At 49.7% G+C, this 17904-nt stretch overlaps 1 protein-coding gene across 1 annotated transcript in view; it reads left to right on the top strand.

Annotated features, from left to right (window-relative positions):
- The window catches only part of ARHGAP22 (Rho GTPase activating protein 22), a 167983-nt gene that overhangs the window by 100088 nt on the left and 49991 nt on the right, over positions 1 to 17904 (top strand). The window contains exon 4 of the mRNA XM_060034653.1: positions 13409 to 13537. Coding sequence (XP_059890636.1) covers positions 13409 to 13537 — 129 coding nt within the window. The remainder of the gene's footprint in view (positions 1 to 13408; positions 13538 to 17904) is intronic.

A 17904-nucleotide genomic window follows, 5' to 3' on the forward strand; every position in this document is an offset into this window, starting at 1 on the left:
CAACAAGAGAAGCCACCTCAATGAGAAGCCCACGCACCGCAGCGAAGAGTGACCCCCACTCGCCGCAGTTAGAGAAAGCCTGCGCGCAGCAACCCAGACCCAATGCAGCCCCAAAAATAATAATAATAAAAAATAAATTTTAAAAAAATTTTAAAAAATATTTAAACACAGTGTTGGCTTCGGCTACATCTGTGTTGAGGAGGGATCCATCTATCCCTACTTAACGTAGAATTTCAAAATGGTTGTTGAATGTTGTCACATGCCTTCCAAGGTTTCTCTTGGACCCGGGCTGCAGGTCCACCAGTGTACACCTCAGCTAGCCCCAGACCTGCCCCTCCCTGGCAGCTCCTGGGGGTGCCGGTGCAGCTCTCAGCTGCCTGGGGGCTCTCGTCTCTGGACTGGGATGCTTTCCGCAGCAGGAAGCAGAAAAGCCCACTAACAGGCTTAAATCAAAGGAGATGTGTTATTCTCACAGACCGAGAAGCCCTGAGGTAGGCAGCTCCTGGGTCAGCGATTCAGGGTCTCAGTCAAGTTAGCAAGGGCGTGGGCCCCCCTCCTCCCCTGCCCTTCTTGGCCTCTTAGCTTTGCTGGCTGGTGGGCATGGTCACAAGATGACTACCAAACATCCCAGAGACAGGCACGATATGCCGCCTTGATGAAGTGGGGTCTCTTTGTGGGGTCCTTCTTAGAAGTCATGAAGCCTTTCTCGGAAGACCCTCCAGGGACCTCCCCTGGGTCTCAGAGGCTGCATCTTCCAGTCTTAGCCTGTAAAGTATAAATGTTTTTCATTTCTTTAAAAATCTCCTTAATGTCTCGTAAGCGCTCATTTTCTAGTGGCTACATATGATTCCATCTGGTTTATGTGCGCACTCTCCTAAGCCATTCCCCTGTTTTGGCCATTACGTGGCTTCTGATGTTGTACTGGGTTCAGCTGTTGCCTGCCCACTGGGGCGTTTTGAGCTCCCAAACACTCCGGGTGAGGCTGTGGCCAGTGCCTTTCTCAGCCCAATTAGAATTTCACTTCTGGTTCCAGCTCATCAAGAGGTGTGGTTGAAAGCTCAGAGTCGGTTCCCAGAACCCTGTAAATGAGAGGGCGGGGGCCATGGGGAGGCTACAGGGAGTGCGCTGCGTGCTGACTGCTTGGGGGGAGAGGACTCTAACTCTCTGCCCGAGACTGGGGGAGATGGGTGCACTTTTTCAAGGTGTCAGCAATTTCCTTGACGGCTCTGGCCCTGGGGGAGGGGGCCAGTGAGACTCTTAATGTGGAATATCTAGGGGCGCTGCAGACAGCCGGGCACCCAGGACACTGTTCAGGAGTTTCACTATTTGAGACGAAGTGTTTTCAGCCAGCTCAGCCCCAGGAAGAGAGGGGCCAACATAAGGTTTTCACGTGCCCCAGTGTAGTGACGTGGGGTGCCGGGACAGGGGTCTCTGCTTGTCCGGTCCTGCTTGAGTGAGCTTTCTCCCTTCTTTACCAGATCCTGTCTTGCTTCTCAGAAAACAGAGCCCCAGGGGCCCAGGTAGATATTATGTGCGTGAAGCTTTGCGCAGGTTGAGGACCTGCCCTGGGGTTTACATCCTTTTTCCTCCAGGCACAGTACAGCAACCCTAAGGGACAGACTCCAGAGAGCCCTAAAGGAACCATAGGGACCTGAAGTCTCTGTTTCTCTCAGCCCGTCGCCTCCCCTCCTGACGTTCTGCCCTCCAGGTCTCCCAGCTCCCGGGCCATCTCGCCTCCCCAGTGACAGAGACAGTGACAGACGGTGACAGAGCTGGGGCACCTACTGCAGTGCTGTGCTGGGGATGGAGCAGGGTGGGGAGGGTGAGTATTTATGAGACTCTGGGCCCTGCAGTCAGCATGAGAACAGGAATGCACTGTGATTTAGTTCCCTTGGCAGGAGCATCTGACAGGCAGGGCAGGTGGACTGCAGATGCCGGACGACCTGGGCTTCGTTCCTGTGTTCCCAGCAGTCCTCTTCCGCATCCGTTTTTCCCTGGGGTGCCTTCTTCCCCTACGTGCTCAGAGGTATTTTGTGGCACACATGTAGGCCGCAAGACAAGCCTTCCCATACTTTCTTAGAGTCCCCGTGTCAGGTGACTGCCCAGCGCCCCCTTTACTCTCCCCTCCCCCTTCCCTTCTCTCCTTTTTCTCTCTGCATTTATGACAATAAAAAAAGCCATCCCGAAATGCAGAGGGGGGTTGTCAGTCTCCTCACATTCCCGGCTGAGGGCTGTGGCAGTGGAGGGCACACAGATGACATCCTGTCCCTTTTTGCCCTGTTCTATTTTAATAAGATACTAGGTCCAGACCACATGCAAGGGGGTGATTGTCCAAGAGTGTGAATACAGTACTAGGAAGCAGGGTTCACTGGGGGCCACCTTGGAGGCTGCCCAGCACAGGGATGGAGCCAGGAGGACAGACTACAGCCAGACTGCCTGGGTTCAGATCCAAGACAGGTTGTGAGTGGCCAGCACTTTAGGAGACCAGTTGGCAAGTAATTTCCCCTTGCTGACCAGTTGGGAAGCGCCACTGTAATTAGTCGTGTGACCTCAGCCAAATTACTCAGCCTCCCCCAGCCTCTGTTTTCACATCTGTAAAATGGGTATCATAATCGTATCACCTTATAGGGTTGTCCTGAGGATATGGAGCTGAGATATGCAAAGCTCTTAAAACGGTACCAAGCATGTGGTAAACACCCAATAAAACTTGAGTGTTTTATTAAGAGAGATTGCCTGTCACTTGCACAGAGCCCTCCATGTGTCCCCGCAGTGACCACTACCAATCACTGAACTCCTGTCCCTTTCCAGGCACTGGACTAGTCCCTGGGGATTCCAGGAGGCCAAGGGAGGCAAGGTCTGCTTTCATGAAACTTACATGCCTTTAGCAGAGACACAATAAACAAATATACAAATAAATAAGCTAATTTTCCGCTGTGCTATATTCTATAGAGAACAGAGTGGGAGAGTCATTGGGCAGGAGGGGCAGTTACTTGACAGATGTTCTCACCCAGGGAAGTTTTCTCTAAGTGATGTTTGAGGTCAGGTCTGAAGGTGAGAGGGGGCCAGCTCTGCAAGGAGCTGGGGGAACAACATTCCAAGAACCTGAAAGTGCAGAGATTCTAGTTGGAAGAGGGTGAGCTTGAGGAAGAGAAAGGGACCCAGGACGGCTGATGGCGTTAAGGGTGGATAAGCAGGAGGAGATGTGATCAGGGGACCTGGACGCCCAGCGTCACATCAGAGTTGGATTTTTATCCCAGGAACATTAGGCCCTCCAAGGAGTTTTAAGCAGATGTGCTTTGCTCTTAGTGGCTGCTTTTCCTTGTTGAAGGGATGGGTGGACTGATGGACCGATGGATAGATGTACGGGAGGGATGGGCAGATAAACAGATGGCATCAGCACAAGCGCAGCCTCGCTCCCTGTGCTCTCTCACCAGAGTTTGGTGCCTGCTGCCTGCCTCAACCCTTTAGGATGGTATCTTCAGGGCTGCCTGTGGTCCGGACTTTTGACACTGTGCCCTGGGAGGACTGAGTGATGTAGGAGAAGCAACCAGGCTGGGCAAGGGGGCTGTCTCAGGCTCTTTGTCTCTGGGATCAGAGATACACCATAAGGGTGGAGCTGATTTAATGAAAAGAATCCCAAACTGCTAAATCCAAATCCTGCTGTGCCATTTCCCATCCAGGTGGCCCTGGGCCACTGGGAGCTCCAGCTGCCCTGTCGTAACACAGGCATGGTGATGGTTACAGAGGGTATGACGGCACTTAGGAAGCATGTGCAGGCGTCGTGCCCAGCTCCTGGCTTCCTTGTCTCATTCAGTCCTCACCAGAATCTCACAAGTTAGGCCCAGTTATCTTGCTGATGAAGAAATGGAAATGTAGAAACATTATGTGGCCAGTAAGCCCTTACATTTTATCAACCTTCTCCCATGTATTCATTTAATCTCCACCAACCAGGTGAGGTAGGCTCCTCTTGGAGAGGAGGACCCAGAGGCACAAAGCTGGTGGCGCTGGGAGTCCAGCCCCGTGCTCTCCGTCCTAGAATATAGGCGAGGGAGTGTGCAAGGTGGCAGGCGCTTGGGACCTGCCTTGGGATTTCCACTGTAGGAAACCCAGGCAGGCCATGCACCAGCCCCAGCACCAGCTGGAGGGCCCCTCAGGAACCCGCTGTTCCTCCTCGCCCCGCCCCGCTCAGGTCAGTCCCGGCTTTGGGGCACTGAGAAGTACAGAAGTTCCCCAGGAGAGACAAAAAGTGTCTGGTCCCCAGCCCACGGGCAGAGCGCACAGGCAGCCAGGAGGCGGCTGCAACCCGGAGCCGCCAGCACCTCGTCTGCCTGGCATCTGTCCCTGGCCTGGGTGAGCTTGGCTGCCCCTCCTGCCACCAGAGCCCCGCCAATTCTTGCACCATGCCTTTCTGCCCTGCCAGGCATCTGAAGAGGAGCAGGCAGCTGCCCAGGGGTAAGTGAACAGCCAGGGTCAAGAGCAGGCTGCAGGGACACCAGACTGGGGGATGGTTAACCCTCAAAGGGCAAGCGGCGTTCGGTGGCTCCAAGCAAAAGAAGTTGAGTGAAGATGAGTCAACAGGGATACGTGGGAAGCTTGGGCCTCTGCTCAAGTTCAGCCCGGTGCAGCCTGGCAGGCATGCATGGGGAAGGCCAACCTTGGAGACACTGCAGAAAAGCCCAGCCGGCAACTAGGCATTGCCCAGAGCTGGCCACACACACACACACACACACACACACACAGAGTCTCAGGATGTCTGGGGATAGTGGGCTCTCCCCTTCTCCTCCAGCCCTAGCCTGGGCTGTCTGAAAGCTGTCCAGTCCTGCAGCCACCAGCTACATATGGCAACTGAGCGCTTGAAATGTGGCCAGTCCAGACATATTCTTAGTACAAACTACACCCTAGATTTTGAAGACTTAGTACAAAAAGTATATAAATATAATATCTCAATAGTTTCTGACTATGTGTTGAAATGAGTGATACTATTTTGGATGTATTGGGATAAACAAAATATATAATTTAACATAAGTTCACCTGCTTCATTTTACTTTTTTTTTTTTTTTTTGCGGTACGTGGGCCTCTCACTGTTGTGGCCTCTCCCATTGTGGAGCACAGGCTCCGGACGCGCAGGCTCAGTGGCCATGGCTCACGGGCCCAGCCGCTCCGCGGCATGTGGGATCTTCCCAGACCGGGGCACGAACCCGTGTCCCGTGCATCGGCAGGCGGACTCTCAACCACTGCGCCACCAGGGAAGCCCCATTTTACTTTTTTAATGTAGCTACTAAAACATTTGAAATTATCCATGTGGCTTGCATTGTATTTTCATTGGATTACGCTGCTCTGGACAGCTGCATCCCCATGCTTGGCCTTCACCCCTGGAAATCCAGGTGTTGGAGGCCTCCCTGGAGCTCCCTGCTCCCCTGGGCAGCCTGTAGAATGATGGTGGGCCCTGTGACACATCATACATTGCAGCTGCTGTCACCTTTAAATAGTGGTTTCTTTTGATTTTTGAACATTTTCCATAAATCCTGGGCTTATTAGGTATCATTTGATTAATTACATCAGAATGACAACTTTTTGACCTGAATGTCATAGAAGAAGTTCCATGGGCTATAGTGGTTTACAAAATGGTTTCACAGATATCACTTATTCTTTTTTCCTTTTATTATGAAAATTCTTATACAGAAAAGTTGAAAGGTAGGAGTTTTTGTCCTGGAACCCTTGCCAGGATCTGCTGCATTTTGGAGTCACCTCCTCTCCCCCAAATCCCTTGCATTGGTGGAAAGAGAAACTCAAAAGAAAGTTCTTAAATCCAGGAGCCCAGAGGGGAATAAAGCCCAGCTGGGAAGAAGAAAAGCTGGGCTGGGACCTGGCTGGGTCATGTAGGGGCTGGTCCCCTTAAACAAGCCACAGGCTGAAATAGTGAGCACAGAGTGCGGTCAAGGTTAGGAATCAGGCTGCCTGGAGTCCTAGTTCACTGCTTTTACTGCTTGGACATGTTTCTAAACATCTCTGGACTTCAGTTACCTTTCCTTTCCTTTAAATGGGAAGAATGACAGCACTTCCCATCAGCTTGTTGACATCATGCCTGCCTCAGTGGGTGCTCTGTGTGTGCCAGTCACCTTGGTTCTGCTATTGCTATTCTTCCATTCATCACAGATTCCGTGCACACCCTCCCCATGCCAGGCACTGCTCAGTGTGCTGGAGTTGCTTATAAAACAGACAGAATGGGGGCAGGCTGAAAATAGTGTAAATAATCATGTCATATAAACACATAAAATATGTGTACTGGATTGTGGTAAGTGCTATGGAAAGATTAAGGCAGGGAAGGGGCCCCGGTTGCAGTGGGAGATGTGGATTGAGGTTTCAATAAGGGTGGTCAGGAAGGATTCCCAAAGAAGGTGACACTTGAGGGAAGACCTGAAGGAGGTAAGGGAGCATGTCATGGCAGTGTCTGGAAGAATGGCTTTCCAAGCAAGAACAAGGGCAAAGGAGAAGCAAGTGCAAAGACCCTGGGGCAGAGGCGTGCCCAGCTGTCTGCGGGATGACAAAGAGCAAGGCAGAGAGCAGCAGTGAGGCCAGAGGAGTAGCCGGCAAGCGGTCAGGAGGCCTGGAAGATCACCGCACGGACTTTGCTGAGAGGGGGGCCACTGCGGGATTTTGAGCAGAGGTACGTGAGCTAGTTTGGGGCTTAACTGGGTCACTGTGCTACCATATTGAGAACAGGCAGTCGGGGGCGAGGTAGGGAGCCTAGAGACCATGCCAGTAAGCCAGAGGAGAAAGGAAGGTGGCTCGGGCCAGGTGGGCCAGTGAAACATGGTCAGATTTTGAATATGTTTTGAAGGAAGAGCCAGTAGAATTTGCTGATAGGAATGGACATGAGACAGAGTGGAGCTGAGGATGTGTCTGGTTTCCACTTGAGTAACTAGAAGGTGGAGTTGCCCTCACTCGAGAAGGGAAGGGGTGGCAGATCTGGAGATGGATTTTGTAGCTGGTAAGTGGGAGATGGCTGGAGACATCTCAGTGGAGCTGTTGGGTGAGGGCACAGAGGGGTCTGGAGGGCAGGGAGCAGTGAACCTGGAAGTCATCTGCATAGGGATGGCAGTTAAAGCTCTCAGACTGGATGAGCTCACCAGGGGACATTATGGGTCAGTATGGGGACAAGGGGAGGGAAAAGGCCTAGTGACTCCCAACTTTCTGCTTTGGGCACCTGGTTGCCCAGCACTAAGATAGGAGCACAAGAGGAAACTGGTGTGATGGGTGAGGTAGTGATGATTTGCAGACAAGCCATGTTGTGCCTGTGGGATGTCCCACACCGGTAGAATCATAAAGTCATTTAGACTCATAGGAAGTAAAGATCTCATTGCTCTTTATCAATGCTTCTCAACTGGGAGCAGCTTTGCCCCCCAAGGAACATTTGGCAACATGTGGAGACATTTTTGATTGTCAGACCTGGGAGGGAGGGAGAGGCTGCTACCGGCATCCCGTGGGTAGAGGCCAGGGGTGCTGCTAAACACCCTGCTGTGCACAGGTCAGCCGCTGCCACCCTAGTGTGGAATCATCTGGCCCAAAATGCCATTAGTGCTGAGGTGGAGAAACTCTGCTCCATACTGGATTTAATTGAGTGTGATAATAAACGTGAACATTTAGAGAGTGCTTGTTAGTTGCCAGGTGCTAAGCTAAGGGACTAGCTCATTTCATTCTCCCAAAAAGGTAGACGTTCTCACCTTACACCTGTGTGCCTGACATTTGGGGGAAGTTAAGTCCCTGCGCTCCACCTGGTGGATCTGAGCATTCACCCAGGTCTGGCTCCTCAGCACTGTTCAGGAGGGCCTCAAACAAAGGGGTATGTGGCAGGATAGGTGGAAACGCAAGAAAAGGGAAAAACCAGAAACAGTAACAAGAGGCCCTCATCCTTCATGATGCATTTCTTCCTGAAATGTTTGCTGTTAAAATTTTTTTTTCCTTAACTAAAGCTAATACTAATCTTTCCTAAGTAACAGAGGACAAGGTAAGCGTACACAATTGAATGCTATAGAAAATCCCAATGTTGGCTTTGATGACCTATCTATTTTATCTTCCTTGCATTCCCCTCCACTAACATGGAGGAGGTTTTCTATTGCAAAAAGAACGAGTTTATAGTTGAAAAAACCTGGGTTTAAGTCCTGGCCCCTCCATTTGTTTGTTTGTGAGCTAAATGTTTAACTTCTCTGAGCCTCAGTTTCTTCATCTGTAAAATGGAGTCAGTAGCACTCCTTCCCACGGTGTTTATGAGGATTAAATGTGACTGTGTGTGTTAACTGTCTTGCACAGTGGTTTACGTATAGTGGGCCCTTAGAAGTGGTTGCAGGACTTTCCCTTCTGGATAAGTGGTGGACCGATGTACTATCCCACCTAAAAACAACCCCCCCCCAAAAAGGACAAATAATATGAAACAATGTTTTTCAAGGTACTAGACATTAGGCAGTGAAGGACTGTGACACCCCACCCTCACCCCAGCAAGAGATGGGAAACAAACGAGGCAAGCCCTACACATGCCCTAGTTTACTGGCTTGAGAAAGTTTCCAGGCTGTGATGCAGGAAGGGGAAACCCAGGTGGAGTCCAGTGGACTCCACGAGTTAAAGAGACAGCTGGGGAGACCAAAGCATCTTGAGTTTTCAGGATAGAATACCAAGGAGGAAAGTGCTACTCAAAGAGAAAACCCCCTTGGGAGCTCATCACCACATGCACATGAGGACATTACCTGAGGCTGAGGAAAGAACCACTGGAAAGGGTTAGAGGCAACAATGACCACTCTGACACAGGGCAGGAAATAGTGCCTATTTCCATTGGACTCCTGGGGCATTGCATAGCATACACAGAAGGGTTTTCTCTCAGCAGTGGGGAGTTATTAGCTCTATACTGAGAACTCTGGACCCACCAAATAAATCTTAGAAACATAATCTGTAAGAACAAGTAGACAGGAAGTCAGTAAGAATATGGAAAATTTAAAAAAAAGAAAACTGTCAACAACTAGACCTAATTTATAGAACACTCCACCCAACCACAGCAGAGTAATTTTTCTCAGTGCAAACAGAATGCTTAGCAAGATAGACCGTATTCTAATCCCAAGACAAGTCTTAATAAATTTAAAAGGATTCGCATCATACAACATATCTTCTCTGAAAACAATGGAATTAAATTAGAAATCAATAATAGATTTCTGGAAAATCCCCCAAACTTGGAAATAACACATTTCTAAATAACCCATAGGTCAAAGAAGAAATCCAAAGGGTAAGACATTTTGAGCTGAATAAAAACGAAAAAACAATATGCAAGGGTTGTACATGCCTCTTAAAGCAGTACTTAGGGGGGAAACTATAGCACTAAACATTGTAAGAAACTAGAAAAATAAGACCAAACTGAACACAGAGTAAACAGATGAAGAGAAATAATAAAGACCAGAGTGTAAATTAATGAGATACAAGTTGGCAAACTACCACCTGTGGGCTGGCTCCCTCTTTTTGTAGACAAATTTTTGCACAGACACAGCCCTGCTCTTTCACTTACGTACTGTTCATGGCTGCTTTCTAGCTACAACAGCAGAGTAGGTAGTTTTGGCAGAGACCATATGATGGCCCGAAAACCTAACATATTCACCATCTAGCCCTTTAAAAGTTTGCTAATCAGAAAAACAAAGAAAAAGACATAAAGTCAGTAAAACAAAAAGCTCTTTTTTGAGATTAATAAAATCAGTAAGCCTCTAGCAGGACTGATCAGGGGAAAATAGAAAAGACACGAATCGCCAATAATAAAAATGAGTGAGGTGACATCACTACCAAATTCTAAAAGGATAATAAGGGAAATATTATGAGCAACTTTTTGTCAATAGAAACAACAACTTAGATGAAACAGACAAATTCCTTGCAAGACACACACTACAAAGCTCACTCAAGAAGAAATATGTGTATATGTTATAGAAATTTAATTTATTAAAAAACCTTCCCACAAGGAAAAGTCCAGGTCTAGGTGGCTTCATTGGTGAATTCTATCAAATATTAAAAAAAAAAAAATAGTAACTCTACACAAACTCTTCCAAAAATATTGAAACAGAGGGAATACTTACCAGCTTATTCTGTGAGGCCAGCATTACCCTGATACCAAAATCAGACAAAGACATAAGAAAAGAAAATGGCATACCAATATCCTTCATGAATATAGATGAAAAATTCTAAACAAAATTTTAGTAAATTGAACCCAACAATAATAAAAAGGATAATACATCATGACCAATTGGAATTTCAGGAATGAAAAGCTAGTTTAACATTTGAAAATCTGTCAGTGTGATTCATCATAATAGCAAACTAAAAAAAAAATGTGATCTCTCAATAGATACAGAAAAAAGCATTTGACAAAACCCCAATATCCATTTCTGATTAAAAAAAACTCTCGGGCTTCCCTGGTGGCGCAGTGGTTGAGAGTCCGCCTGCCGATGCAGGGGATGCGGGTTTGTGCCCCGGTCCGGGAAGATCCCACATGCCGCAGAGCGGCTGGGCCCGTGAGCCATGGCCGCTGAGCCTGCGCGTCCGGAGCCTGTGCTCCGCAACGGGAGAGGCCACAACAGTGAGAGGCCCGCGTACCGCAAAAAAACACACACAAAGAAACAAACTCTCAGCAAACTGGAAATAGAGGAGAACTTCCTCAACCTGAGAAAGGACATCAACAAAAAACCTACAATAGATATACTTAATGGCGAAAAGTTGAATGCTTTTGCTATAAGATCAAGAACAAGATAAGGATGTCCACTCTCACCACTTCTATTCAACATCCTATTTGAGGCTCTAGTCAGCGCGATTTGACAAGAATCAGAAATAAAAGGCACCCAGATTGGAAAGGAAGAAGTAAAACTGTCTTTATTCGCAGATAGCACGATCACCTGTGTAGGTGCACTGGCAAGTCAGTGGGGAAAGGATCGTCTGTTCAACAAATGGTGCTGGAACAACTGGACCTCCATGTATAAAAGGATGAACTCCAATCCAAAACTTGCGTCATATACAAAAACTAACTCATAGACCTAAATGTAAACCCTAAAACCATGAAACTTCTAGAAGAAAATCTAGGAGAAAACTTATGACCTGGGTTAAGCAAAGATTGTTTAGATACAAAACCAGAAAATTTGCTAAGTTGAGCTTCATCCAAGTTAAAAACTTCTGCTCTTGGAAACGCACTGTTCACAGAATGAAAAGAAAACACACAGACTGGGAGAGATATTTGCACAGCATATATCTGATAAAGAACTTGTATCCAGAAGATGTAAAGAACTCTCAAAACTCAATAATGAAAAATGAGCAACCTCCTTTAAAAATGGACAAAAGATTTCAACAGACATTTCACCAAAGAAGGCACATGGATGGCAATTAAATACGTAAGGAGCTGTGCAGCATCATTAGTCATTTGGAAAATGCAAATTCAGACACAGTGCTCTACTCCTACACACCCATTAGAATGGCTAAAAGTAAAGAGACCGGCCATACCAAGTGTTGGTGAGGAACTGGAAGAACTGGAACCCTCATACACTGCTGGTGGCAACATTAAGTGGTGCAATCACTTTGGAGAACAGTTTGTGGCAGTTTCTCAAAAAGTTAAATATACATATATACAAATATACATAAATAAACATACATACATGAAAAGTACTTGAAAAGTTAAACACACAGGCTTAGAGCAGGACCCTGGGCGGGGGCATGAGACAGCTGGACATGAGAGCATCTGTCAACCTCTGGGCAAGGTGGATCCAGGTTTCATAAATGAAGCTTCTGTGACGTGGGTGGCCCTCTTTAGGAAAAAGAACTGAAAAAAATGAGAAATTCCAGTTAGATACAAACCTGAGTATTCATTTAGGACAAACAAGTAACCACAACAAATTCTTAGAGCCATCCATCTCCAGGTCCCTTTCTTCTGAGTCATCTGGAGATGTTTTTCCAGAAAAGCATACATGGAAAAGCTTCCTGGCAACACCTGGCTTCCCTTCCCCACATGGGACACTCGGCCACCCCAGGCCTCATGGTCCACGTTGAGTGGGACCCTAAAGATGCAGAGCCGCTGTCCCCTTCTCAGTGGCGGTGCCCTTGCCCCGTGAATGACCATGCAGCTGCCCCAGCTGTGGGCACAGTCTTTGTTTTCCATCGGCCTGCACTGTCTCTTGGGCTTCAGGCTCTGCTGTCTCAAGCTCCCTTCCTCTCCACCTCTCCACCGCTGCAGTGCTGCTGCCCAGTTGCTGCCTGGACCCAAAGGAGCTGGGCTAGTGTGTGTATATTGCGGGTCTCAAAAGGCATCCTAGGACCCTGGCGCACCACTCTCCTGAGCTTTGGGCCCCGTGGGCCCCTCCAGCCTGCTTTCCCGCTACCCAGCTTCCAGGCCTCACTTGTGGCACTCCCCCAGCAAGGATGCACCTCATGCCGTGCTCCAGCCCTCAGAGCCGTCCCCTCGGTTTCCCTAGTCCTCAGCAGCCTTGCTGTGACCACTGTCAGCCTGACCCCAGCAGGTCGCCTCGTTCATGGGGAATGGGGGGAGCAGGGGGTGGGGTCCCAGCCCCAGCCCAGAGCTGGGGACTTTGAATCCCTGGCTCTGCCACGTATTAGCTGTGTGAATTCAGACAAGTTCCTTAATCACTCTGTGCTTCAGTTTCCTTGTCTGTCAAATGCAGATAGTAATAGTACCTCGCTCAGAGGCATTGTGAAGATGAAAGAATCCTAGGAGGGCAGGCGAGTCTGTCAGCTTTGTTAACTGGAAGAATCAGGCACCGCTTTAGTTCACTGGAAGGCAGGTACCAAGAGCTCAGTAAGCACTTAACTCCTGTCTGGTCTCTGTCACTGGGCTGCAGGCCCCAGCAAGGGTCAGCCTGGGTCTCACAGTTCTCCTGTCATCCCAGCCCCTTGGGAACACGGATCTCTGCGACTCACCCCACCAGCAGATAAGCCCGGTTAGCTTATAGTGACATAGGTGACATATAGCACATAGTGACATTTAGCTGTGCATTTCAGATGTGTGAAGTTGATTTAAATAAAATACATAGCGAAGCTCCTCTGGCATCCAAACTTCTCTGAGCTGGTGTCACATCTGCATGCTTTTTCCTACGAGTACCCCAGGATGATTTTAATGCTGTGGAGAAATAACAAAGAAGACAAAGGGAGAAGAAGAAACCCAAGAGGGCCCCAAAGCCAGATGTGTGACGTGGGATGTGGGAAGGGGGTGGCCTGCCAGTATAGAACCAAAAAGCACAGCTGTTGCTGAGTGGTTTTTGGAGAGACGACCTTCTCACACCCCAGGGAATGAAAGCCAGCTGTGGTCGGGACTGGAGAGAGCCCTATGGGGGAGGCCCCCCGTGTCCTCCGGGGTCCCTGCAGTAAGCCTGTTCTCCCTGTCTTGCAGGTGGTGCCGGGGAGCGGGAGAAGGTGCCGGCCAACCCCGAGGCGCTCCTGCTCATGGCCAGCTCCCAGCGGGACATGGAGGACTGGGTGCAGGCCATCCGCCGGGTCATCTGGGCCCCGTTCGGCGGAGGTACGGCCCGTAGCGCGCATGCTCACCCTCTAGAACCCTTGCCTCCAGGTAATCACGCCCCTCCGCCCTGCTCTGAGCCTGCAAGATCCCTCTCACTCAGGTAGCGCTGGCTGAGTCCCACACTTCCTACTGCAGACAGGCAGTGTCGTCCTCTTCTGCTGCTGGCCCTCAGGGGTCACCCCTCGGTGGACTAAGCAGGTCCTCGCAGGGGAGATTTGGGCCACTTTTCAAAAACATGCCCTCCTCCGACTGGATAGCCCTGGGGCTTGTGTGTCCTTGCCTCCCTGTGTCCAGACCCTGCTGAATGCTGGGTGTGTATGGGTGGTCTACACTTAGGCCAGAAGTGGACACTCAGGGTCATATCGGAGGGCGAGGTACCGTGTCCTTCCCTCTGATGCGGCTTGTGGCCCCTGCATGGTTCTCTGTCCCTGACCTGAAAACAAAGGTTGCCGTTTACTCACCTGCTCCTTTATTCTACACTTTTATTGGGTGCCTAAAGTGTATGGAGTGGTATTCCAGGTGCTAAGAGTTCAGTGGGAAACCAAAGAGAGGGTGCTTCTGCCCTCCGCTCCCCCTCCATTGTCCTGGGGGACACAAACGATAGGCAAGTAAAGGTGACTCGTGACGTCTAGTAGGGAGAAACGCAGGGAGCAAAGTGGAGCCAAGTGGAGGATGGAGGGGGCACTGTGTCAGGTGTTGTTCATTAAGCCAACTTAATGACGTCACCAGGAGATCCAGGGGGTGCTGGGGACAGCGTGCAGGCAGAGGGACCAGCGAGTGCAAACGCCCTGGGTTGGGAAAGGGCCATGGAAACACGAGGACCCTCAGGAAGGCCGGAGGGTCTGAGGGAGTGAGGACAGGAGGATGGAGGACCTGAGGCCTTGGGGACATAGTGGGGCTTCCAGATTTTGTTCTAAATTGATGGGGCACCAGGGAGGGCTCTGAGCAGGAGACAGACACAGCTTGATTTATATTTATAAGAAGAGTCATCTGGCTGCCGTGTGAGGGGTGGGTCATAGAGACAAGAGCGGCTGAAGCAGGCTGGGACAGTTGTTGGACCTGGGTGCGGGGCCTGGGCGCATGTGGGAGTGGAGGAGACCGTGGAGAGCGGTCAGCTGAGACGTGTTCTGAAGGTGGGGCTGCAGGGTTTGCTGACGATCTGGACATGGGGCGCAGGAGAAAGGAACGCCGCCGCCCAGCTGTGCAGGTGCTGTCTCTGTAGGTCGGTGTCCCTGCGCAGTCATCCTGAAAAGGGCTTTTAGAAAGGTTCACCATGTCAGCTGGGCTGGGGTCACCAGCCCCCAGCTAACTGTGGAGACAGGGGCCTTTGGGCCAGCTGTGTTCTGACCACATGAACCGTGGACATCCTCTCTCTCCATGTTTCACAGTGTTTGCTGCACCATCCAGGCAGGGGCAGAAGCTCACCTTTGGGGGCTTCCTCAATGGCTCCACTGTTAGCGATGGCCTCCCTGCCCCCTGGTGATCACAGCACCTTTGACCCACAGCCCCAGTTTAATGGCCTGGGAAAACCCAAGCCCACCCAGGAACTTTCCTTTGGTGCAAAGTGGTTGAAAGTGACCCAATGGCACAGAATAGAGCCCAGACACCCATGCCTCTGGACTTGGATTTATGACAGGTAGCACCTCTGAGCACCAGGGAAAGGAGAACATTGCCGTGGTCTTGGCTAGCAAGAGACTCTTTAAATGAGTTACAAAAAGCACCAAGTATTTAGCAACAATACAATGGAGAAATAAACACAATTCATTCTTACAACAGAAAACTCTACAGCAGTGAGAATGAATGAATTACAGCTCTACCCAACAGCATGCATGAATCCTAAAAACATACCGTGAGACTAGGGCAGCCCAAGAACATGCTGTGATTCTATTTACATAAAGTCGGAAATAGGGCAGAAGGAAACCATGTTATTTATGGGTAAATAATTAGGCAGCAAAAATATAAAGAAAAGCAAAGAAATGAATGCCATAAAGGTCAGGATAGCAGGCCTAGTTACACAGGTGCTCATTTTATAATACTCTGCATCTCTGTGCATAGGTGCTTTAAATACTTTTTGAATGTCTGCATATTTCACTACATAAAAAATCAAAACCTAAATAAAACAAAGAAAGGAGAGAAACTAAAGGTCAAAGAGGCTAAGTAATTTGCCCAAGATGACACAGCTAGTCAGGAGCAGAGCTGAGAAACAGAGGCACATGTTCTGACCCCAAAGGCTGTGTCTTGTCCCAGCCCATCCAGGGCACTGTCACGTCACATGTGGTCTACCTGTACTCAGTGTGCTGGCTCCCTGACCCACACACGTGCCTGTCTGCCTGTTTTTCTCTGTCTCTCTGTCTGTCTCTGTCTGTCTCTCTCTGTACTTGCTAAACGGGGACCATTTGCAGAATCCCACATAGAAACCAGATTTGCCCCTCCCCCGGCCCTCATTCCCCAGCGTTTATCAGACTTCTCAGGCTGTGTGCCGTGTGCCGAAGAAGTCACAAGAATGAAAACAGGAACCACCATCAAAGGCGCTTATCTCCTTTCTACCAGAAATATAGAGGAAAGGCAGAAATCCCAGGGGTTAGCGGTGGCAGACATGTCCGGGCAAGTTTGGCACTTGAAGGGGGTCTCCATCCGCCTCTGCAGGTTTCGTGGCAAAGCTGTTATTAGCCTGGGTTCCCCTGGAAAGGAGGCTTAGAGGATCAGCCCTTCTTTCACTGTTTAATAACGGAGCCCATGAGCCCTTTCAAGCATATTTGTCCTGGCAGAGAGCGGCCACCTCTGCCAGGCACCAGTGGGCAGCGTGCCTGCTGCAGTCAGGGCAGAGCCCGGGCACCCCACAGAGAAAACGCCGGCCAGCGGGGCAGGGGAGCCGGTCACTGCCGACGGCCTGCCCAGGGGTGGTCCTGATGGAGTGCCTCTTGTCTGGGCATTCATTCAACCAGTCATTCATTCACTCGAGGATGTGTTCTGGGGGCTGGTAACACAGCAGTGAGTGGGACAGACAAGGTCCCTGCCCTCGTGGGGTGTACATTCCAAGAAAGGAGACAGACAGCAAGCAAGTAAGCCTGGTGTAGGTTAGATGGTAGAGAGCGCAGTGGAGGCAGATGAGGTGGGGAGGGCAAGCGGGAGTGATGGGGGCTTGGAGTTTAGTGACATTTGAGTAAAGGAGATGAAGGGGTGAGTTACGCATGTATCTGGGCAGAGCGTTTTGGAGGCAGACGGCGGGGGTTGGAAGAGCAGCAAGGAGGCCAGTGTGGCTGGAGCAGAGCCTGTGAAGGGGGAGAGAGGAGGTAAGGGCTGGTAAATCAGTAGGGCCTTGTCACGGTGATGACTCTGGATTTTCCTCTGAGCGAGGTGGTGTCATTGGCAGGTCTTGAACAGAGCAGTGGCCCAGCCTGACTCAGGTCCCAGCAGGATCCCTCTGGCTGCTGTGTTGAGAATGGATGAAAGAAGCAAGGACAGAAACAGGGAGACCAGTTAGGAGCTCGTTACACAGTCGTGCAGGTGAGGGGTGATGGCGGCTTGGCTCAGGCTGGCGTGGGTGATGAGGAATAATTGAGTTCTTGATATATTTTGAAGGTAGAACCAATGGTATTTCCCCTACTGGAATGGGTGAAAGGTGTAAGAGAATGAGAGAAGTCAAGGGTAATTCCAAGGTGTTTTGATCTAAGCCAACTGGAAGGATGGATTAGCTGTTAACTGAGATGAGAAAGAACACAGGAAGTGCAGTTGTTTGGAAGGAAGATGCAGAGTTCACTTTGGGGCTTATCCTGGGATACATGTTAGGGGCTCAAGCTTAAGGTATCACGTAGGCAATTTGACATTTACGTCTAGAGACCAGGAGAGAAGACTGGGTTGGAGAGAGAATGTGGGGGCCATTGACACATAGATGGGGTTTGAAGCCATGAGGCTGGATGAGACACCATGGAGCTAGTGGAGGGACAGCAGAGGACCAGGGCTGAGCCCTGAGCTGCTTCCAGGTGGGAAGTTAGGGAGCATAGGAGAAGCCAGCACAGGGGATGAGGAGAGCCAGGAGCAAGTGGGCTCCCTGGGCTGAGTGAAGAGAGCATCTAAGAAAGAAGTATCTGTGCACTGCCAATAGATCAACCAGGAGAGAACAGATGGTGAGCACAGTCCATGGTTGACTTGTCAAGGGTGGTTTTGGTGGAGTCCTGGGAGTAAAGCCTGATAATAGTGGGTATGAAAAAGGATGAGAGGAGGGGAATTGGAGTGTGATCATAGCCAACTCTTTCAAAAAGTTTGCTGTAAAGGGAAAAAGAGAAATGGGACAGTAGCTGGAGGAGGGAGTCAGGTGAAGAGAGAGTTTTGTTTATTTTTTTAAGTTGGGAGACAAAACATCAACG

This window comes from Delphinus delphis, chromosome 16, assembly GCF_949987515.2.
Source record: "Delphinus delphis chromosome 16, mDelDel1.2, whole genome shotgun sequence".
Lineage (NCBI taxonomy): Eukaryota > Metazoa > Chordata > Mammalia > Artiodactyla > Delphinidae > Delphinus > Delphinus delphis.